We start from the raw sequence: 24,735 nt of genomic DNA, 5'->3' as shown, positions 1-24,735 counted from the left end.
TCTTTGAAAAAATGAATACTTTTGGATTTGATTATTGGGACAAAAATGTTGAATTGAAAAGTGTTTGGGGTACAAAAGAATGGCAAGTACAGGGTATAGAAGCTTTGTTTAGAGCCTGCATGATCCCAGAACAAATGATATTTTTAAATGACACTGTTCAACAAACCACCTGTCTTGGCTTAGCCAAAATCAAAGATTTAATTAAACCGTCTATTCCAAAGCCAACAATGTTTAGCAATAACTCTGATACAGATGAAGAGATAGACGTAAACCATATATTAAACCAAAACAGAACACATCCAAATTGGAAACAGTGGTTGATCTGGCCCACAGATACTAATAACTGTCAAGACAGATTCCTGAACAAAACACAGAGTTTCAAAATGAACAGGCCAGACCCTAGATATCCTCAAAGACATCACCCAGGGATAATAACCACCTACAGTGTGGGCAAATTATGCCTTCAGTGGCTACAAACTTCCACACTGGCAGAAATTAAGCAACACCTAACTTTACTTACTGATGGTGCTGACTTGCGTGATTTCACTTTGGGACCACGCAAACAGCGTCAAAAACGTTTCATAGCAGCCTCTGTATATGCAGCATACAATGAGGCCTGGAAGGTTACTCAAATTGAAACAGCAGAGAGAATACGGGAAATTGACCGTATTAATTTGGAAAAATCACTTTCTGTAGTGGACAATGGGTTAATGACTCTGTCCTCCAGAATTTTTTCTTTGGACAGCATTGTGTCGTCAGCAATCGATATATTATCGCAAGACTTACTGTTATTACAACATGGTCAGTCACAATTGCGTTCTATTGTACAGCTTGGCTGGACGTTACAAAATCTGCGTTCAGGCTATGTGCCTTGGCGTTTAATCAACACAACGTCACTATTCCAAATCTTTAACCTTACTGATAGACAAATCGGTATGGCGCAAAAGGGTGCTGATTATACAATCTTGAGCATTGAAAAACTAGAAAGATTACCAATGACAATGTCAGAACGACCTGTCAGTGAATGGATAATACACGGAATCATAAATATTCCAATCTCAACCTTCAGGTTTCAATACTGCCAAAAATATATACAGGCTGGCATGTACGAGAAATTAGGAAAGGGGTACCTTAAAACAACTTGGAACCTGCCCTATTCACATGCATGTGTCAGTAATAAAGGACAGAAAGTGTTTCTTAGTGGCAACAATTGTGCGATGTCACTAAGCGGCACGCTTCTGTGTAACGGAATTAGTTTGCATGGAGCCTGTGAAGGGAATTCATACAACCTTTCATGTCACCAGCAAGGCGCACCTGCAACAGAAATAGAACCATTCTTTCAAAGACTCTATAATGGGAGTTACATTCTTATTGTAGACCGCAGATGTTGTAGTCTTATGCCCGGGACTCCTTATCTAGTTACTACGACTGCAAAGGTCAAATGCTGTGGACGCTCATTGTTCCCCAGCTCCTTCCCAGACAGGGAGGCAAGGGCATGGCCCGATTTGAAAATTACTTCTATTCGAATAGATACTTTAAGCAGAATGAAAACAGTCCTTCTTCAGACGCCTACCAGGCTCTCGTCATCAAAAGAAACGTATGATCTACAAGTCGCAAGGACGACTGCAGAGATACATACATTATTATCAACTAATTCCCCCGTACATTTCGCGGAAATCCTGAATGAAATCTTAAATATTTCTGATACCACTGGGGTCTCAAAGGTATTTAAGACAGTATTTTCGATGGCATTAACACCATTCAAAGCCATACTGGGTATTTTTCCAGATTTCGTCCATTCGATTTTTGGCGGACTTCCCCTGATCCTGGGACTAATTGCAGAATCCTATTCTTAGCCCTTATTTTTCGTTATGGCAACCCATGTCACAGACAAAACTCTTGCGACAAGGGAAGAAACAATCCTAGCCATTGGATACCGGGACCGGATATCAAAAATCCTGGGACTCTCCCGGCTTAGAGACCTGAACATGACTTGGTTTCTATCATTTCGACCAATGTGGCAAAGATGTGTTTTACCTGTATTGAGGTGTCTGCTATGCGGAGAAGAATGCGTGTTAGACACCTGTCTGACGCTACAATCGGATGCGCCGATGGATGCAGAAACATTGTTGAGCCCGATCAAGGTTCATGCTTTGTGCTGCCCTCAAAGGCTACCAATCCTGATGACGGCATTCGTGGAAGCTTCACCACTACGATTGATGGGTAGTGAAGTTCAAGATGAAAGCAGCATCGAACAGGTACGACCTTCTGTCAGTAATGCAAATCAGAATGTCAATGGAGACACCTATTTCCGAGTTAGTAGAACTTTCCCAGGAAGCTGTTGACAGTTTTTTCGAAAGCCTAAATGATATGATGTTCTCACCCGAACAGAAATAGAGACTTTTGAGCAAGCTCGCACACGGCGTTCCCTGAATTCGGCCTTCAACTTTAAAAATAAAGTCACATGAACATTTTCGCTCCAGTTCACGGACAGCAGTTTTTCCAGCAGCCCCAAAATATTTTTGCATATTTTTCTGGACACTATCTTCTGCTTAAAGTAAGAACTATTCTTAAAGAACTAAGGTTTCTAAAAAAAAAAAAAAAAAAAAAAATAAAAAAAATTTTAAGATAGCTTAGAGACATTAGCTGCCCGCTGGCATGTTCATAAAGATATTTTATTCTGTGATGGAATGGTCTCGAAACTTTTTTCTGTCAGAAATCATTTCATGTGTAATTCTCATATACCAAATAAGCAATAATGTATACAAATGCAATTACTTTGGCATTTTTCTACAGCTTGAGTGCATACTATATATATATGTATGCAATTTTTCCGTATATTTGAAAATTTCAAAATGCATTTATGTATTTTGGGGTGGTAAGGTATACACACTACTCTATAGTATGTTGTACTATGTTATACTATGCCTAGATTAGTAAATATGTCCATAGTTATCGTGGAGTGGGTGTCATGTATTCCTATCGGTTCTGAATCGATCCCCCTATTCCTGACCCTATTCTAGTTAAACAAACCAACAAGTTAACTAGCAGTCAGCCCATGAGGCAGAAATTCCCCATGATGCAGATACCGTTATCTGACGCAGTCACACTACGGCACAGGAACGTGTTATCTGATTAGGTCATAACGCTTGCGATCTAATTAGACAAGCGATATTCCTCCAGCCCCTGATAAGGCATACGGAGTTCTCATAACAAATCAAACCTATGACAACCTGGGCAAAACCCTGCGGCCATTGTTTTGATTTCACCGAGAACTTTAGTAAAAGAATGTGCTAACGAGCAAATCGTATGACATCTTTATTGACGTATCTATGTCCATCCTTACGTCAATCTCGGCACCTTAAAGGTATAAATATTACCGATCTTGCCATATGCAAACACACGCGTGGTGACGAGACGGAGCAGCCATACTTGCCGAAGCCGAGAGCAGAGCAGACCCCGCTGGCAGCAGCCCCGCCTTCCTGACGCGCTGAGAGGCGCGCTGCTTTCTCCTGCCGAGAATCCAGCACCGGCGTTTCTGGGCAGCCCTCGCAGGCAGCCTGGAATATCGAGACCAGAGAAAGAGATACCATTCCTCATTCATCCTAACTTCCAGGTACAGAACTGAATAACCCCTCACAGAGAATTCTTTAGTTATTCACTTGGCCAAAACAAACTTAACTTAAACTGTAACTTTCTATTCCCGCCCACGTATTAGGCTTAGGTCAGGTACACGGGGTAGGCGTATTTAGAAACACCAGTTGAGTACGTTTAGTCAAATGTATATGTGTATGTAAATATATTTTATTCATTTTAAACATCATATGGCTTAGAAACCATATCAATGTTTTTACAGTATTACTTTATACTATTGCTTTTAATGTATGCACTTTACTTAACTATAAGTATTGCAATAATATCGATCCATTTCTCTTGTATGAGAAAAGAGACTGATCAATAAATAACACCTTTTTATTGAACACGCCCGTCTCTTCCTTTTCTCTACATTCTGATGAGACTAAGAATGCACGTACTGACTGAGTAAAATAATTTGCCTTTTGTTCACACGACTCTCGAGATTGACTCTTGATTAGGGGAGAGCAAAGTTGTCATGTTCTATGGTTGTCAGAAACTAAATCCCTTCTTGTCTAATCAGGGAAGTTAATTCCTCCTTGAACATTCGAGAAAGTTTCTAGCGAACTCTGAGCTACGCTGGCAAACCCAAAACTTAAGTCTAGTATCGACAGTAGTAGACCTAGTTAACGTCTGGCCTAGGCCTTTACTGCTGTAGGTATTATTCCAATGCGCAGAGCCTATTGGGAAGATAGGAACTACACTACAGCCCAGGGTATTGTTTAAAATTATGTGAGATGCAACTACAACTGGAACTCTTTTCCTATGTGTTGACTTATGTGTGTCAGCTCGCACAGAGGCCGGGTATCCAGCGATGAAAAGAAGTGATTAAATTAAGCGCACAGAAGCCAGTGCTTCCCGGCACCGTCATTGATGTAACCTGATTATAGCAAACAGAGACAGAGCATCTACCAGCGAAAATTAATATGGTTAAATATAGCGCGTTGGGGCTTTGATCCAATTGATTTAATGTGATCGAACCTCACAGAAGCTGGCTTGTCAAGGTGCTTCAAAGAATGTGATCTTATGGATCGCACAGATTTCGAAGGTAAAAAACAGTGAAAATAATGCAAGGTAATATTGCATGCAGAGGTGAAGGCTCTTAGGCACTGAACTTACGCATAGAGGCCGGCACCGTGAGGCACTGAAAGGGAGCTGATCTTAGAGAGCACAGAGCGTACACGTGCACATTGCCAGACCAGGCGCGTGCACATCTCCTGTCCCCCTTCAGAAGCTAAATCGATAACAATAGATCTCGCCAAAGCGAAAACAGCATGCGCTGCATTGCTAGGCAGGACCTAAAAAACCTAAACACAGGGAGTGGAGGTTCCGGTAACAGTTTGAGTTTCTCCATTCTTCCTGGTCAAAATACAAGAGTATAGCCATACTTACGCATGCGCACTAACACACACGCATGCACACATGCACACACACACGCTGACAGCGGACAACTGAATTCATTAACTCATTCATTAATCTCTCCACCGGCTAGGGCACGGAGAGATAAGCTGAAAGTACAGGCACAGGTGAAAGTGGGGTAATTCGCCCCACTGCGGGAAGCTGCAGGCGGCACGTGCAGCTGCCCCTGGGAGGTAGGTCCTGGCCTTGCAGCTGATGGGAGGCGCGCGCAAGCAGCTGCCAGGCTCCTGCACAGGCATTCATATTGTTCCCGTCCCAGGGGGCAGCGCGCGGGTCCTTGCCTTCCTCTGGTGGATCCCCAAAGCCAGGCGGAGATCAATAAGCATCGCTCGCCCTGACACCGTGATAAATAACATTAATTACACATGCCCTCCCCCTCCTTCTGCGCTGGCTTAGAGGCACTGAGTGCTGGAGGAGGAAGGGGGCTTATGGAGCAGTAGATTGTTCCTTCACTCCCTCTCTCTTCGTCTATATCCCTCAGTATCACATCCTTCGTTGCACTACTCCTTCCCTCTCCCAGTCTCTTTCTACCTCAAATATTGCAGACCTCGTTCCCTGTAGTTTCCTTCTGCTCAATTCAATCTCTCATACTTTTGACTTCCTCTTTCCTCTTCTTACAGCTTTTCTGTCCCTCTTTCCTTGCACTTTAGCATATTTTCTTTCTGTCTTTTCTCCTTTTTCATGTTTTCTTTCTTTCTCGCATTTTGTCTTTCCTTCCTTCCTCTCTCCATCATTTCTCCTTCCCTATCTTTCTTCCCCCTTTATCCCTCCCTCCCCTCTGTCTCCGCCTCTCTCCTCATACTTTCTTCGACAATCCTTCTAATCTCACCTTCCATTCTACTACCTTCCATTCTCACAATTCTCTCCGACCCTTCCTGCCTCTGACACTTCACTTTTTGTTCTCCTTTCTCTTCTCACATTTCCATCTTCCAATCTCTACTCTTCATCTTGCTTCAAATGTACATTGTAACTTGATTGTATTACTTCTGAAGATTTTTTGGGGGGTTAGGCTTAGTGGCGAGTAGGTCGCAGAAGTGCCTCACAGTAAAATTTGATTTTAATGTGGCGGCCTGCTGTACAAAAAGGACTGTATGAAGTACTATCGAGAGTGAGTCATTGGCCCTGCCCACATGTTGATCCGATTTTCTCCAGGATTTGATTGGGCAGAAGGTGTGTGCTTCTGCTGAAAATGAGTGCTTGCACTTAGCAAATTGTGCTTAATATAGTAGGTCTCAGTTAGTTATAGTTAAAATATAAGTAATAAACAGTCCTGATTAGCTCTGTAAACTATAACTGGTGACTTGCAGTGTTTATTTGAGTCAGCAACATTAAAAAAAGTAAAAATAAGTTTCCTGGATCATTGAATCCATAACACCAGAAGAGCTAGTCGTAATTGTTTAAGGACACCTAGCTGGAGCTCTATGCTCTTCATGTGGTTGTTTTGTATTGTGTGGGCTGAAATTGTTTTTAAAAGGTTCAAATACCTTGTTTTAAAAAAATAAAACTTCAATTAAACATTGTATAGTACTAAAAAGAACAACGGTAAGGGCAAAGAGCACTGTAGCACAGAAAACAACCAAATTTATAAATGAAATCCACACTGAATTGTCTTTTCTTGGTCTGTTGTCCACTCAAAACCTCAAATGGATCCACCGTCCAAAGATCCACAAACTGTCCAATGTAACTCAAATGATTTGAGGGAGCGGATTCCACTTAATATAAATATCATAGGGTCAAAGTTTGTTGATTCCCAAGTTTTCACTTTATTCAAGTATCAGTCACAAAATGACGACAGCTTCCAAAGTCAATTTCAATATTTCAAGTAAATCCAGATTAAACAAAAACATCAGACAGCCGACGCGTTTCGTCCGATGACGGACATCATCAGAGCTTTCAATAGCTATTTACAGATACACTTTTCTTTCCCAGTGCATATCAAACCAATTAGCGACAATACTCTGAATCATTCGTGACGCACGGAGGCCAGAGGACATGCCCGTCGCCGCTGACTGAGACTTCCCGCATCGAATATTTGAAGATATTTGATTCAGAACCTGATTGGAAGAGTTGAATGTGTTGAGATCAGATACAGAAACAATGAGTAACATTTGAGTTACCCTGAGAAACGTTAACCCTTGATTGGAACTTTGGATAGTTTGAGTGAGAACATAATAAGATTCATTGAAGAAGGGAAGGGAAGTTGAGGTTCTACCGCTGACTGAATTAATAATATAGATCTCGAGTATTGTCGCTATTTGGTTTGATATGCACTGGGAAAGAAAAGTGTATCTGTAAATAGCTATTGAAAGCCCTGATGATGTCCGTCATCGGACGAAACGCGTCGGCTGTCTGATGTTTTTGATTAATCTGGATTTACTTGAAATATTGAAATTGACTTTGGAAGCTGTCGTCATTTTGTGACTGATACTTGAATAAAGTGAAAACTTGGGAATCAACAAACTTTGACCCTGTGATATTTATATTAAGTGGAATCCGCTCCCTCAAATCATTTGAGTTACATTAAACATTGTATAGTGTGAATTAATTAAATTAATATAGCTATTGATTATTTTTTGACAAAGATGATCGGTCTGCTTTATATGTGTTGATATGCTGACCCTTTGATAAAGCCAATAGGCTCACTTTTTATATTTTAGTGTTATGACCCTTTGACAAAGTCGATCTTAAAATAATAATCTTTATATTGTAAGACAACACATAAGCCCATGATGTCTGAAATTGTATCCATGTCTTATCATTCTACAGCATTTCCTAAGCCAGGAGAGATCAACAAATGTCGTAGTGCACCAGATCCATGTCAACTTTCCAAATTAATCAGTGACTGCATAAATTATTTAATTAATATACATTTTGTATATATTGATCTAGTGTCAAAATCAAGAAACTCTGGAATGGATCCAAGTTGGAATTTAAAGAAAAGGATGACACAATAGAATCAACTTTTGATTTCCACCTGTCCATGGATATACAGGTAAATACAACGTGTTGCCTTCAAATGATCAAATAGAGAAACAAACTATCTACTGGAGGAAAAAGATCGTTCTAAGATTGCCACAGTCGTTACTGGTTCCAAAATGGATTACCGTAATTTTCTTCAAGTTGGTATCTCAAAAGCGAATGTGCGTAAAGTGCACGTCCTCGTAAATTCCACAGCAAGGGCTGTAACCATTTTAGCAAACAAAGAACAGGGTTACCATTTAAAGCTCTATCCCTGGTACTTAGCAAAGGGTACAGTGGTGCACTGAGCTACTTGAAAGACCGACTTCACATTTGCCACCCTATGCAGTTTTTAAGAACCGATGATAAAAATTTGCAGTTGATGCTCTAGATTAGAGAAAGAGGGCTCTGGGTCGTTCTATCCTGCCACTAGCATGTACCATTTGGAATGGTTTGCCCCAAAATATAAGATTTATCAAGAAATTGCTGTCATCCAAAATATGACAGATTTTTGGTAATTGAGACTAATGACCCTAGCCACTAGAAGCTTTCTGGATTTTGCCATCCTGGAGTTAAACTAGGCACCCCAGTCCTAATCCTAGGCAGTGACCCTCTCCACCCCACCTCTTCTTTCCAGCCTTTCTAATCTCCCCTCAATGTTGATTAATTATCTGGCCACTTCTCCGGGTCCTATGTGCCTGGCATGGTCCTCTGAAATAAGGTAGTTCTTCTCCATCCTACACCATGTTTACATTCAGCTGTACCTTTTCTGCTTTATGATATGAGCAGTCTCTTCCATACATGCTCAATAGCAAAGCGATTACGACATAGGTCACACCACACTCATACACGGCCTATCCATCCATACACTAATATCGAATGCTGAAGCATGTGTCTCCCATTCCTTTTGACTTCCAGCCATTCCAAGGGACACCGACCAAAAGAACATACATTAGGTCTACAAGCATGACATCAAAACACTACTGGCATAGAGCACGCGATGGACACAGACTCTTGCGTCTAAGAGCTCCCACATACCATGCTACCCATCCATAGCGTTTTATCAGGTGTATGAAGCAATATATACATGAAATTAGAATGACACTGGAGTGATTCCAGGTTGTGAAATTGGAAGCATGGCTGGGCAGCTCACAGTGCTTGCATGTGGAAACACAGGCGTAGCACACAGGCATAGCAATAGCTACCTATAGCTGTGATGCTGCTAAACTCAGTGGCTTGCACTGGATGATCTCAGATGTTTCTTTCAGGGAGAGAGCTCTCCCACTCACCAGGGAAACAGGAAGTTCAAATGCCCCTTCTCGCTTATAGGGGACATTAAAGTAGTAATTAACTCAATGGCAATGCTAATTACCATGTTGCTAATTACTACCCCCTGAAAACAATCACCGCCAACCATAATGAGATTAGTATAGAGGAGTCAACATTCAGAGCAAACCCTTCGAAATAAAGTTAAGACTCCATAACACCAGATAATAGAGGGGAAAGAGGAGGAAAGAGACCAATGAGAGAAGGTGCAGAGAAGTGGGGGCGAGTACTGGGTGCAGTGACCAACAGTACATGAAAGAGATCCAAAAAGGGAGAAATGGTGAACAGCACAAGCCAGAGAGAGCAAAGCATGAGAAGCAAACCACGAAGGAGAGTAACTAGGAAAAGGGAGTAAGGGATAGTGAAAGAGAGAGAGGGTGAGGGGGAGAAAGAGCACTATCATAAGATGCACTAAACAATTTTTAGGTTGCAAATCCTGTGACGCACAACATCACTGGGTTTGCAACCTCATAACGGTGCTTGCCCATATACTACCTCACTTTTTGTCAGTCAGAAAACCCCTCTATGACTTGTAAAAGGGGTTTTGCAAGGGATGTGAATGGGGCATTCTCTTCCTAATTGCGATTTGCAGTGGTATGTGCCAACGGTTTGCAACTGCAGTTGTGGCAAACCACCATTGCAAATTTACCAATCTAGGGGCATATTATCAAGGGCTGGCAATAACATTATCGCCGCTTTAGCGTCCGTTTTCGGGCGAAAAGCAGCAATAATGTTATCGCTTTATTAACAAGGACACGCTAGCGCGTGTTCCCTTGCCTTAGCGCCCAGTTTCCTATCACCTCGCATCGCTAGTGAGATGCAAGGTAGGCATGCCCCTTACAGCTACATTATAAAATACCGCTAACAATACTTCGCTGTATTTACAACGAAGCCCCGTCCGGTTTAGCTCTTATTTTTTTCACGCTAACTGGGCCTTATGCTGGAATTTAACATCTGTTAAATTCCAAACTAAGGCATGCCTGACATGGGGGTGGATTGCGTGGCTAAGCCCACCGGCCCTATCATCAAGGATATCAATGTTTTCATTGGAACATCGCTGGAAAACCAGCGATGTTCCTTGGAAAACGGCGATAGCCCCGCTGTCGCTGAAATTTTTATCACCTCGGTGATATGCGTTGTTAATAACGCGCTAACCGGGCGATAAATTCCAGCGATAGACGGCGATAAATAAAAAAGTGCTAAGCACGCTTTGCAATATTTATCGCCGTCTATTGATAATATGCCCCCTGGTTCCTATCTTGTTCACACAGAAGAATCTGTTCTCCTGAAAGGACTTCTCCTTTGGCAATCAAGTAGTGCGACCTTAGCGGAGGCGAGATAGGCAGTTGTCTAGGGTACCACTACCTACTCCACCCGATGTCTTACCTAATGCGAAATATTGTTTTTAAAGCAGCCCCCTTCCGTTAATGGGCATTGGCTAATTAAAAAGAAAAAATCTGTTTGGAAAAGTCAAATCCAAGAATGGTGGACTGCTGTCCCTTGTGAGCCACCATCCTTGTATTTACAGCCATTCGAAGAGGTCATACATTGAAACATCTGAAAAAGGGGAGAGATTTCCCTATCAAACCCAGAAAGGACCGGGAAATAAATCAATCAAAAAAAGGAAACTTCCTTTCTGAGTATTACAACATTACAGTTGACTTGAATGTTCATTTAGGTTTCTCCACAACAACAGTTACCCCAGAAATTCTAGTTCAACCAAAACTAACAAATGTATGTATCAAAATATAATTTTTATTTTGATTTTATCAAGGCAAAGAAAATACATTCATAAAATTGCTAAACACATTAAAATCCTAATGTAATGATCATAGTTACATAGAATCATAAAAATCCTTTTGTACACAAAAACACATTTTATACAGACACATTCAGTTTATAAAAAAGAACCATAATTTTCAAGTGTACAGAAAAGACCAATTAATAATACATGTTCAATAAAAGTTTGTCGACGCGTTTCGGTGGTATATTCTTTAGAACACCTTCTTCAGGACTTTCTAAAGGATCTTCTTAATCTAAAAATAGATACATAACAATATGTTACAAGTTAAACTATCGGGGGAGTTGTGCCACATCACTGTTGACCGTGCCCTAATATTTCTTACATTTAAAAGTGGTCCTTTTATACATTGCCACATCAGGGTACTGGAGTATTGTGAATTGGTTATAATTTTATCCCTCGCGTTGCATCAGGGAATCTGTACATGGGAGATACAAGTTTTTTAAAAAAACTTAAGTACACACTTATAGCACCTGCCCACAGTATTGCTAGAAATTAATGCGGATAATGACTAGTTCACCTACTTTTTATTGCATCAGCAAGTCGGCTAGTACACACAGTTTATCCAGCTCACGTTATGATCCTTGTATCTCTTTGCATTGATACTCGAGTGGCTTGAAATTCTACACTCCGTGGATCAATCAGCTTGGCGTGTGCACCTCTTTTTATATTTAAGATGCTCTCACCAACAGCCTGGATAAATAACATATATATTCTTTAGTGTCTCAGATGTTTGTATAGGTTATTCATTATACACACTATTATTGCTGGAGTAAACTCCCAATCACCACACTTATTTCATTAATAGTGTGGATGCATCTATGCTTAGAAAACTCTGCATTTTATGCTTGAACGACTCTACATTTTATTATTGGAGATTTTGGACGAGACTCATGTCCAAAATCATCTACGCTCCATGTAAATAAACAGGTATGTATAACTCACGCACTACTCTGCTACTCTGGCACTGTTTAGGCAATATAGTAGCATTCTGTGTCGGATATTACTTTTCCTTTAATGCTAAGTGGATGGCTATATACGTACGCCCATCTTCTCCACCTACTCTTAACCTAGCTCCGCGTTCTGGCGAGCAGTTCAAGCAGGAATCCTAATGTAACCTGGATTCCCTTACATCTGGCGCTGAGTCGGCGGCTTGGAACTCCCGCCCCTACCCACCGCGCCCTCTTACTATAGCCCCTCGGTCTATCGAGCTAAATCAAAGCCCGGACCTACTTAACATGGTAACGGTCCCTCTTACCTCCTATCTGTCATCCGATCGTCTTGACCCTTCCGTGTGGTATACGTGCATGCAACTGATCAAGGGGTTTATATACATGCACTCGCCCGGCGCTTCAGATGTAATAGAAAGCACCTGAGGTTCAGTCATTCCGGATTTCGCGGCCATGATAGTAGTTTATTGCCGAACCATGGAAACGTACACATTCGACGACCGACCAATCAATCGAAAACACTACCGACCTATTCATAGTGTTCTCAATCGCACACCGCGATATTTATAAAGAACACACGCTAGTGTGCATACGCTGTTACTGGTGCACATTATTATAAACATTTTAGCGATTCAGTGTTTCTTGTTGTTATTTTGAGCTTTTCATAATGTTCTCGATCGCACACCGCGCTATTTATAAAGAGCACACGCTAATGTGCATACGCTGTTACTGGTGCACATTATTATAAACATTTTGGCGATTCAGTATTGCTTGTTGTTGTTTTGAGCTTGGTATTGTCGGCCATTTTAGTAGTTTATTATAAGGATTGCGTCTCTCGACACAGGAAACCCCATGCATTATATTGATCAATGCGTATATATGGCATATTGTCATGTGTAGATTTTACAATTTCCATAAATTTTATATTGTATACATTGCGCTCAACAGCTGACAACATGAGCATTAAACTACAAGATTTAAAAATGTCTTATAATCCTATTGACACAAGATGTTTACAAATTGCCCCTATTAGGGTCTGCACGTGTTCACTCTGCACTAGGGGGTAATGCTTATTAAGCTATTCGCACAGGGTCCCTCCGCTACCCATGTTGTGTTCAATAGGGAAAGCCCATTATATTAACTCTTGGTGGGTTATACAGGCAGAGTGAAGGCGTCCGTCCCCTTTACAATCCAGACTCGTATTTTTTATTTCACATCAATCTAAATTGTATAAGCCTAATTACACATTTCGACCGGATTTGCAGTGAGGATTTACCACAAATGAAGCAAGGAAACTGAACTCAGTATTACCAACACCAGCATATATCTCTACTATAGCCGTATATACTTCACTTCATTTGAGTATACAGTTGACTACTATTTACATGATACTGAACTACCTCACTATTCTCTCCCATTCTTCTCTATTGTTCAGCCCTTCTGTATAAGATTTAAATTTAGACATAAAGAACTGCTCTCTTTGTTTGCGTCTTTTATCAGTATTGCCACCCCTCATTGATGTTTTAATTTTTTCCAGTATGAACCAACGTAGTTCATCTTCTCTGTGATTCATGGTGATCCAGTGTTCAACTAAGGGGGCGTTTTTCTTTCTATTTTTCAGGGCTGATCTATGTTCAGACAGGCGTAAGCGCATTTCTCTGCCTGTCTCACCAATATAGCATTTCTGGCAAGGGCACATAAGGAGATATACAACATTAGATGTCCTACAGTTGACATGTTCGTTCATCCAGTGTGTTATACCCCTAAGGTCAACTTTGTCAGATTTTATTATGGTTTTGCAGTGGGAACAAGTCCGTCGTCGAATGTGTACGTTTCCATGGTTCGGCAATAAACTACTATCATGGCCGCGAAATCCGGAATGACTGAACCTCAGGTGCTTTCTATTACATCTGAAGCGCCGGGCGAGTGCATGTATATAAACCCCTTGATCAGTTGCATGCACGTATACCACACGGAAGGGTCAAGACGATCGGATGACAGATAGGAGGTAAGAGGGACCGTTACCATGTTAAGTAGGTCCGGGCTTTGATTTAGCTCGATAGACCGAGGGGCTATAGTAAGAGGGCGCGGTGGGTAGGGGCGGGAGTTCCAAGCCGCCGACTCAGCGCCAGATGTAAGGGAATCCAGGTTACATTAGGATTCCTGCTTGAACTGCTCGCCAGAACGCGGAGCTAGGTTAAGAGTAGGTGGAGAAGATGGGCGTACGTATATAGCCATCCACTTAGCATTAAAGGAAAAGTAATATCCGACACAGAATGCTACTATATTGCCTAAACAGTGCCAGAGTAGCAGAGTAGTGCGTGAGTTATACATACCTGTTTATTTACATGGAGCGTAGATGATTTTGGACATGAGTCTCGTCCAAAATCTCCAATAATAAAATGTAGAGTCGTTCAAGCATAAAATGCAGAGTTTTCTAAGCATAGATGCATCCACACTATTAATGAAATAAGTGTGGTGATTGGGAGTTTACTCCAGCAATAATAGTGTGTATAATGAATAACCTATACAAACATCTGAGACACTAAAGAATATATATGTTATTTATCCAGGCTGTTGGTGAGAGCATCTTAAATATAAAAAGAGGTGCACACGCCAAGCTGATTGATCCACGGAGTGTAGAATTTCAAGCCACTCGAGTATCAATGCAAAGAGATACAAGGATCATAACGTGAGCTGGATAAACTGTGTGTACTAGCCGACTTGCTGATGCAATAAAAAGTAGGTGAACTAGTCATTATCCGCATTAATTTCTAGCAATACTGTGGGCAGGTGCTATAAGTGTGTACTTAAGTTTTTTAAAAAAACTTGTATCTCCCATGTACAGATTCCCTGATGCAACGCGAGGGATAAAATTATAACCAATTCACAATACTCCAGTACCCTGATGTGGCAATGTATAAAAGGACCACTTTTAAATGTAAGAAATATTAGGGCACGGTCAACAGTGATGTGGCACAACTCCCCCGATAGTTTAACTTCTAACATATTGTTATGTATCTATTTTTAGATTAAGAAGATCCTTTAGAAAGTCCTGAAGAAGGTGTTCTAAAGAATATACCACCGAAACGCGTCGACAAACTTTTATTGAACATGTATTATTAATTGGTCTTTTCTGTACACTTGAAAATTATGGTTCTTTTTTATAAACTGAATGTGTCTGTATAAAATGTGTTTTTGTGTACAAAAGGATTTTTATGATTCTATGTAACTATGATCATTACATTAGGATTTTAATGTGTTTAGCAATTTTATGAATGTATTTTCTTTGCCTTGATAAAATCAAAATAAAAATTATATTTTGATACATACATTTGTTAGTTTTGGTTGAACTAGAATTTCTGGGGTAACTGTTGTTGTGGAGAAACCTAAATGAACATTCAAGTCAACTGTAATGTTGTAATACTCAGAAAGGAAGTTTCCTTTTTTTGATTCATGCATTGAAACATGCCTATTTTATATTCCATAAGCAGGTGATTTTGCGACTCCTCTGAATACGCAATTTTCGATGCAACTCACTTGTTTATAGGTAACATTGAAAATTGCATGGCCATTCACAAACCAGGTGGCGTGCCTGATGTGCAAGTGGATCGCAGTACATAAGGCCCTACGTATATGTAAGAGTGCGAAAGATAGGAGAAAGATACACAACAAAGTAAACACAAAAGGGAGCAAATTAAAAAGAAGCAACAAAATGTGTACATGAGGAACCCAGGAAATGGTATCTTTAATATATTTGAAATTCAACCTTAGTGGCAATTTCAATCCTTAAAATACAAAGACAGATTTTTTAAAACTAATAAAAGATTAAAATATAGAAAAAGGCGAATAAAAGGGAGACTACGCAGAATACACTGAAGGAAAAAAGGCACAAGAGAGAATATATAAAAGGGAGAACACGAGACGCATTTTAGCTTGCACAAGGGTGAGAAAGAGCGGGGACAAGAGACACAGCAACACAAATATGAGATGAAATAAAGGCAAAATGATGCAACACAAACTAGAAGGAAGAGAGAGAGAAAGAAAGATACAAAAAGGTGTTTGTAGAAGGGTGAAATAAAGAGACACAACAAGAGGTCCAATTTACAAGGACTTTAGGAGTATGCCTAGTAGTACTCCTGTACTTCACTTACTTTTAAATGCAATTCACAAATATACAGGAATTTAGCTATAAGCATAAGTCTGTCCGATGTCATATGTGCCAAGCTTCTATGTTTTAAGTGTAAATGTGGGAGTGGCAAGGAGTGACAGGGAAATGGTAACTATCTACTACAAAGTGGGAGGAGGAAAGGGAAAATTAAGGAGGAGCATGGACAGAGATGTACTAATACATAGCACACCAGCTATGGTATACGTCACTTGTAATTCATCAAAGTTACATCCACATCTATTCCAGTATTACTACTGCCTGAACAGGCTAACATCTACTCCTGCCAAACCGTGGAGTATGTCACTCACCACACATGGCCATTCACAGGTACCGCAAAGGAATCACATACACGCCAAGGGGCTCAGGGAATAACACTACAAGGTAAAGCACAACACCTTAAAAAATGAAAAAACTAACATAATTTAGATGTACACTTGTATACATCGCATCACGCCAATAGTAAAAAAAAAAAGAATACAAAGTCGCATTGTAAATAGTCCCTTTATACATTAAAGAAACTAATACAAATAATATTATAAAACGGTTAACAAATACAAAATACGATAAATTTAAAAATTACATACTTGCAAACACTGCAGACACATACACAAATCAGTGAAGCACCTTCAAGTAGAGCAATGCTTTAGAGACCCAACAATTCATATGCACATACACAAAAGTAAGAAAGAGAGATTCAATAAAGTATATATAAAAAAGAAAGCAACCCAATAAGTCATGTATGGGAGAAGTGACAAGGAAAGAGAGAGAGGGAGAGGGAGAGAAAGTAAGAGAGGGACTTAGTAGAGAATATTTGAGAAGAAGTAGAAAGAGGGGGTGGTGCTGCAAAATATATTCCGGGGATAGGGGCAAGATACCCAACAAAGAATATATAAGAGAGAGGAATAGAAAGATCCTACAAAGCGTGCACAACAGAGAGGATGCGCAACACAGCCTATGTAAGAAGGACACTACAAGAGAAACCAAAAAAGCATAAATAGGAGAGAGAAGGAAATCAAAAAGTGACCAATGTAATTAGAGGTCTTGTGCATCAAAAATAATGTGCCTTTTTGATTCTACCTCGGTCCCATGCTAGCTTCTCAGTCAGTTTCGTACATTAAACTTTCTTATTTTCCGAAATTGGGGATTAAACCCATCTAGAACTGAAGGATATTATTTGGCACCGCCTCAAAGTGCTGTTCGGTTACAGATCTATCGACCACTCAAATCAGAGACGAACAATTAACCTCGCTCATGGATTCCGATTCACCAAAATGTCAAGCGATATTGAGGTGATATCAGATACCCACTGACCATTGATGATATCACAGGATAGGCTTCTTGTCCCACCCTTAGCCTATCAATATCAAATTATTTGCTCCTGATGGTCTGAGTGAGGAGCTCAGACAGCCCCCAAAGTCCCTGAGACCAGGGGTTACAAGAATAGAGCTTGGTCTACCCATAATGTTAAGTAAGGGATAGCAAATTCTAACCCTGGCTACCCAAAATTGACATTCCTGTAAACTCTTCAAACTCTTTTTCATATGGAAAAGCTAGCATCAATTTAATTTAAATACTTCCACAGGATATACTACACCCCAGTAAGGTTGTGGAGAATGGGACGGGGTTGCGTCCCGAATGATACCCCTATGGTAATGCTAATGGCACTCAAATCAAGGTGGTGTGGGAATGTCGAGTGATTCAGAGATACTGGGATTCAATATTCCGCGCACAGGAAGCAGTGATTGGAATCCCAATAGACCGTGACATGAAACTGGGAACACTGGGAGAGTCTCCAGAGTGGCACGGGAATCGGGATAAATAACTACTGATTGGGATAGAGTGCACGCTGGCCAAGGATGACGTTGCAAGCTATTAGAGATTCAGTGAGGTCCTCCGTTGGCGAAATAGTTAAGAGGAAGGGATTACTGCTCATTGGCAGAAGAGGCGGTATACAAGTTGGCCCATAAAATACAACAAAATCTGGGAGCAATGGAGGGAGCAGTAAGGCATACTGCGACTGATGCATGGGGAGCGCCATCCAACAGGAGGCCACTTGAGGCGGGGCAAGGGAGGTCAATGGTGGTTGCTCACTAAGCTCTGCAACGCGGTTTGAAGTAAATGGGGGAAGTTGGAACACCCGGGGAGAATGGCTAAGAACTGGTAATGTAATATTATGGTAAAGTATTAATTTAATATTCTTGAATTTGAAAAGCACAATAAAGAGAAGTTTTAAAAAAAAGAGAAATGCTAGCATATTTTTACCTATCCCATTTAATACAGTTTGTTCAATCAACGGTGTGTAGTTATCTGTCAATTGTAGTTATATAGTTGCTAAAGGTGTGACATTATGTACCAGAGCTTTAGTCATTGCATTATTTATCTAGAGGATGAGGCATACATGATATTGTAATAGAGTGAATAGGCTCAGCATTGCCCCAGCTTTACAGGAATGCAATGTGGATTTTTTTTTCAGACCTTCAAGAAAAGGTGACATCTGCTTTCAGTTCTACATCGTCCATATTTCCTGCAAGGTGCGCAATATCACCATAATCAGGGCCACTGGAAAATAAGTTGATCACTGGACCGCTATATTTTTGGTGTAATAAGGGATTTGCTGCACTTTCCACATTTTCACCCTCGGTGGCATGATTTGATGATTTAAAAAAAGAAATATTTGTATTGAAAATGGATTAAAAAAAACTACAAAAAATCTGGGCACCACGTACGGTGCAGTTCAGTGGCCAATATTTTACAAAGAATAAACGGCAAAACTAGTGTTGAATTCAACATTCCGGTCTTAAGCTGTTACTAATGAGAGAAACCTTTGCGCAGACATTATTAATGTCCCAAATAGTTAGAATAGGGAATTACTTTTGTCTGAAGCATTAAAAAACACATTCTGACACCTATAAATGTATTTCAAACTCAGTTGATTGCTTTTGCGTGTCGTAAATATATTTAGCTTTATTTTTCTTGCAAATTCATGTTATACACTTACACTGTTTTCAAAATAGCAGCTATTTCAAGAGGATACAGTACAGAAAAATCTCAAATGTTTTACTTCTCTTTTGAGGACTGAAGTCTTAAATCATACAGAACGTAACTTATGGTTGAACAAGCTTGCTTTGTAATGGACAGCTGTGTTTTCAGGTATAACCAAAGCTGAAGACCAGTTCTAAAACATTAACTGAAATGCAGAGAATAAAACCTCACCCCATGTATTGAAACAAGAGAGCAAACATAGGCTTGTTGTCTGTTGAGTGAAACCCTGTATGTATTCACTCTAAATATTATAAGGAACAATGGGGCATATTACCAAGCATTAGCGAAAAATATCGCTAAGCTTGTTTAGCGGCTATATTTATATCGCCGTGCTTCGCCTATTTTTATCGCTTAGGAGCCTTGATATTATCAAGGTTTATCTCCTAAGCGATAAAAATCGGCCGAAATGCATGAATATCGCTGAAAAGTCAGCGATATCCATGCATTACCGAGCAAATGCTCTTAGCCATGTAATCCACCTACCATTGGGTAACATGGCTAAGAACTGCTCTGGGCAGGCGTTAGCTTTTGGAGATAAACGCGCTTAGCGCGATTATTTCCAAAAGTTGGTAATAGGAGTTAGCGATGTTAGCGACTGTTTCCAGTCGCTAACATCTTGGCACGCCCATTTTACATGTCATTAGCGATATATATCGCTGACATGCAAAGTGGGCCCCCAGAAGCTCGCTATCTCCTACTAGCTGTCGCTAACTGATGTTAGCGACAGCTAGGTAATAGGGCGATTAAATTATCGCCGCTTTAGCGGGAAAAATTCCCGCTAAAGCGGCGATAAGGCCCTTGGTAATATGCCCCAATGTGCTCCTGTGCTTACATTCACAACAAAATAATCTGTAGGTTACAGAATTGCCAGTCGCGGGCCGTGCAGGTAAGTGGGTGGGCAGCGGGGCCAGGTGGGGGAGATTTATAGAGACGGCAACGAGGGAAAATTAGTTATTTAATTTTCCCTTGTGGTTGTCTGTCGAATCCCCCCCAACCCGGCGCCACCGGTCCACCGCTCTTACCTGCAAGGGCCGCGGCTGATTATTCCCCCATAGTACAATGCTTGACCCTACTAAAAACATACTAGAAGTGGAAAAAGCCTCTTACCTGGCACAACTCCATTGGTAGCTATGGCACTCATTGAGATGGCAGTCAGCATGGTCTAGAGAGAAGAAACAGGTGTTAGATTGCAAACCATGGTGCACAGACCTACAAAGGCTACGGCTGATCCGCACTCTGAATTGGTGACGCAGAGAGGGAATACGGCAGTGAGCAGTGACTATCAGCAGATATGAGTGACAGATGATAATGGACTGGTTACCGATTTCCAGGCAATATCACAGTGCAAAGGGTCATTCGCGGTTATAATCAGTACGCAGGATCTTGTTCTAGAATGGTCTTTGGCCATGATCAAGTGGGATTCGATACTTTGAGTATGGCACTTTTGCAGTCCAATGTTTAAAATCCCATGAGATGTACAAAGCATTTTTAAGGTCACAAAAACGCCAATGTGGAATTTGCGGCTGAAAAAGTGTTTTTTCTAATGTATGAATCCCATTTTAGGAGGCAGAAATTTTTTAACAACTCCTAAAATTGTATTGCAGCCTCGTATTGATTTGACATTTGAAAGGAGCATGTTGTAAGCATTTTGTGAAAATACCGATTTGGTATGACATGCATCAATGTTTTGTGACTGAAATCCAGTTGCAAAACGTTGAAGAATTACTGACTTCCAATTTGGGGTAGCAATAGATTTCTGAAAGTGAAAGGGTCCCCAGAGACCTCTTTCCCTTTATGAAAGTTAAAAAAAAGTTTGTTTAATAGTTGGATCACTGCCTATTCTCTAACAAACTATTTTTTTTTTAAAAAGTCAACATTCTTTTTAAAACACAGCACTTGTTCCTTTAACCCGTAGACCGCAGCACGAATTCCGCCACGGTGCTGGCGAAAAAATGAGTGGGCGTGGTTCGGACGTCCTCCGCACACGCCCACTGTGACGTCGGATGGCCGGGGGCCGTCCTACGCATGCAAAGGGTTAAGGAAAAAAATACTGCTTTTGAAAAACAATACTTTTTTGAAAGGCACAGACTTGCTGTTTGCCAACCCAAGCTGGTTACCACCCTGGTAATGGCAACCAATCAAAGTGAGTCGCTTTTTGTGTCCTACCTCATCAATATTCATGAAGTAGGCAGGGGCGGCTCCTCCGCTAAGGTGGAGGAGCGTCGCCCCACTGCTCTGCGAGCATTGTAAAAAGGAAAACTAAAACGAAGTGTAAATATTGCACTGACCACAGAAACAAAAAGAGTTAAAAAAATCTGCAAAGAAGCAATAATGTCTATCAACGGATCAGGTGTAGCCCTTTTGTGCCCCACCAAGACCCAAAATGATCATGGCATGACAAGTGCTTGAGCATTAGAAATATTTGTTATCAAGACAAAGAGAGGAGTTTGAAGAGTAGCAAAGAGGTGAATACTGGTGGGGCGGACCTGAACAAATATGATTCCCATTCATTTAAGTTTTTTTTATTTTGTTGGAGTTCTTTGCAAAGTGCTTCTTACTGCGTAGCAGGCAGGGCCAGTGCCGGGCGTTATACTGGGGCGGTGACGTCAGGCAGGGGAGGGTCAGGGTGGGGGGTTGTAAAATGCGGGATATGGACCATTAGAGGTAAGTACCGATAAAAATAAATAAAACAAATTTCGTTGCCCATGCTGCATCACCAAATGTGATGCAGCGTGGGCAACGAAATTCGTTTTATTTATTTTTATCGGTATTTACCTCTAATGGTCCATATCCCTCATTTTACAACCCCCCACCCTGACCCTCCCCTGCCTGACGTCACCGCCCCAGTATAACGCCTGGCACGGGCCGTGCCTGCCGCGTAGCATTGGTCTGAGGGCCTTTTGAGGCACAGGAGTCTGATTGGCGATTGGCAGAGAGATGGTAAGTGGTGATCAGACGTTTTCCATGGTGCATCCACAAACCAGGTCTAAGATGGACATAGTGTAAGTGGGCATGACATATGTATTGTGTAAATGTCTAAAAACTGGTGTGGGTGTAAAAACACACATGGGAGGGAAAGTGTCTCGCAGCTAGAACTGCCGACTTTGGAAGCTGGGGAGTTCAAATCCTGGCTCCAGTGCTTGATGCAAAATTAAATCTTCTGGCCAAATCACTTCATGGGGAGAGGATGTGGCATAACAGTCAGAATCGCCAACTTTGGATCGGGGAACCAGGTTTGAGTCTTGAAGTCGGCTCAGCCTCCTGTGATTCTAGGCAATTTACTTAATCTCCCTGTGCCTACAAAATCCCACCAAAAAATGTATTTGTCCTTGTGTAATGTAACTTGTGTAACATACCTTCGGGTAGAGTTTGTGCTATATAAAAAACTGCAGAAAAAAAAAATCTTCCTGTGCCTAGACACGTGAATTGTATTTGTGTCATTTGCACTTCATGTACAAGATCAAGATCTATTCCATTCCCAAAGTAATGGACAGCTCTCCATTGCTTCTGAGCAAGGCTAATGCCAAGTTTGGACTGGGACAGAAAATAGACTTGGGCACCAAAATAAAAGTGTTCCCCGTTTGTGAATTATAAAGCTGGAAAAGTGGCTCAGGCTTGCAAATTAGGAAGATTTGTACTTGTAAAGATACACTGTATAAGGTTTGGGAGAGTGCATGCATTTCAGCTTGCTGCAGGCAATGTTTGTTCAAATATCAGATAAATCAACTGGAAAAACCAGTCTACCAGACCATAAAAACAGGCCCACAGACAGCCAAAAAGCTGGCCCACGCACTGACCTGTCAGACCTGCCCTTTGGACACTGGCTGATTGCCCAATAGGTCTGTTTGACACTCAGCCACAGCCCGTGCAGGTAAGAGCGGTGAGGATGGGTGGGGGGAGGGGGAGGGATTTAGACCGACTACGACGAGGGAAAATTAATTATTTATTTAATTTTGCTTTGTGGTCGTCTGTCGAATCCAGCCCACCGCCCACCGCTCTTACCTGCATGGTCCGCGGCTGCTGCCCCTTGCTCATGCTATATAAAAACAGATACATACATACAGACTTGAAGTTTGGGCCTATGACTGTCCTCTCTGCAAGTGGTTGGTGCGCATACAGTTAAAAAATAGGTGGGGCAGCTGGCTTGTTCCTTTTAGGAAGTAGGGGTGTGTTGGTCTAGGAGAGAGGGAAAGTGGTGGGCCCACTTGGTGGATTTGGGGCCCAGAAACTAGTACCAGATGCACTTTTGTTACATCTTAAGGAAAAACAGGTTAGATGACACATCAAGCTGATTAAAAAGCATTGAAACACCATGGAAGGTGGCGCTTGGTTGGTGCAGTTATGAACAGAGGTGCTGATTTGTAGTGAATGGAAGGGAGCAAAAAATGTGCCTGTTAATTTGCGAGAGAAGAGGAATAAGAAAATGTATTCAAAGTACTCTCATCTGTGCCTGGGGGATGGGTGTCTCTGCCATATTTGATAACAGGCATATTAAATGGTGCAGAGCAGGAATATCGACGGAGAAATATTGTGGGACCTAAATATCGCCGCACAAATATCGTGGGGAAGAAATATAGACAACAAAAATATAGTTGACAAGAATATCGACTGACGGGTAAGTAATATTGTTTACAAAAATATCTTTGTAATAAATATCGTTTACAAAAATATAGTTTACAAAAATATCGATTTAATAATATTGTTATGTATTTTAGTGTTTTAATGAGAATTGTTTGTCATTTTATTATATGTTTTAGAATTTTACTAGTTATTAATGTATTTAAAATTTATTTCTGCGTTTTTATAAATTAGAATATTGCAGTTTTTAGTTCTGTAGCGGATTGTGGGTTTATAGGGGAATAGGGTGGGAAGTAATTTAATGTTATAATATTTATTGAATAATTAATGTGTTAATTGATTAATTAATAATAGTTTAATAATTAGTTGTTAATTAATCTCAATTGGTCAATTATTAATTAATTATGTTAATTGTTTAATTAATTTTTGGTATGTGTTGTGGTGTTTATATGTGTAAATAGTGTGAAGGGTGGTAAGTAATTAAATATTAATAGATTAAATATTAAATATTTATTAATTAATTACCATTCATTAATTAGTAATTAGTAATTGCAATTGTGTAATTAATTTTAGGTGTGTGTTGTGGTGTTTATATGTGTAAATGGTGTGAAAGGTGATAAGTAACACATTTTTTATTGATTCATTAATAAATAATAATACTTTTTTTATTAATTAGTTTGCAGTTATTAAATTTAGTTGTGTAATTAATTTTAGGTGTGTGTTGTGGATATTATAGTGTTAGATAATGTGGAATTAATTATGTTTTATTATCTTTGTTAATAATAATATATTTACATTTATATATTAATTTATTTTATACATTTTACCCCTCCGCTAACCATCGCTTTCCCTACTGT

General features: G+C 40.5%; 1 protein-coding gene across 1 annotated transcript in view; it reads right to left on the bottom strand.

Moving 5' to 3' along the window:
- Positions 1-24,735, bottom strand: part of SLC12A5 (solute carrier family 12 member 5) — a 503,432-nt gene that overhangs the window by 259,404 nt on the left and 219,293 nt on the right. The window contains exon 5 of the mRNA XM_078652979.1: positions 20,408-20,462. Within this exon, the coding sequence (XP_078509105.1) occupies positions 20,408-20,462 (55 nt within the window). The remainder of the gene's footprint in view (positions 1-20,407; positions 20,463-24,735) is intronic.

This window comes from Lissotriton helveticus, chromosome 7 (assembly GCF_964261635.1).
Source record: "Lissotriton helveticus chromosome 7, aLisHel1.1, whole genome shotgun sequence".
Lineage (NCBI taxonomy): Eukaryota > Metazoa > Chordata > Amphibia > Caudata > Salamandridae > Lissotriton > Lissotriton helveticus.
The sequence above is the reverse complement of the archived record's forward strand: the minus strand, read 5'-3'. Positions and strand labels throughout refer to the sequence as shown.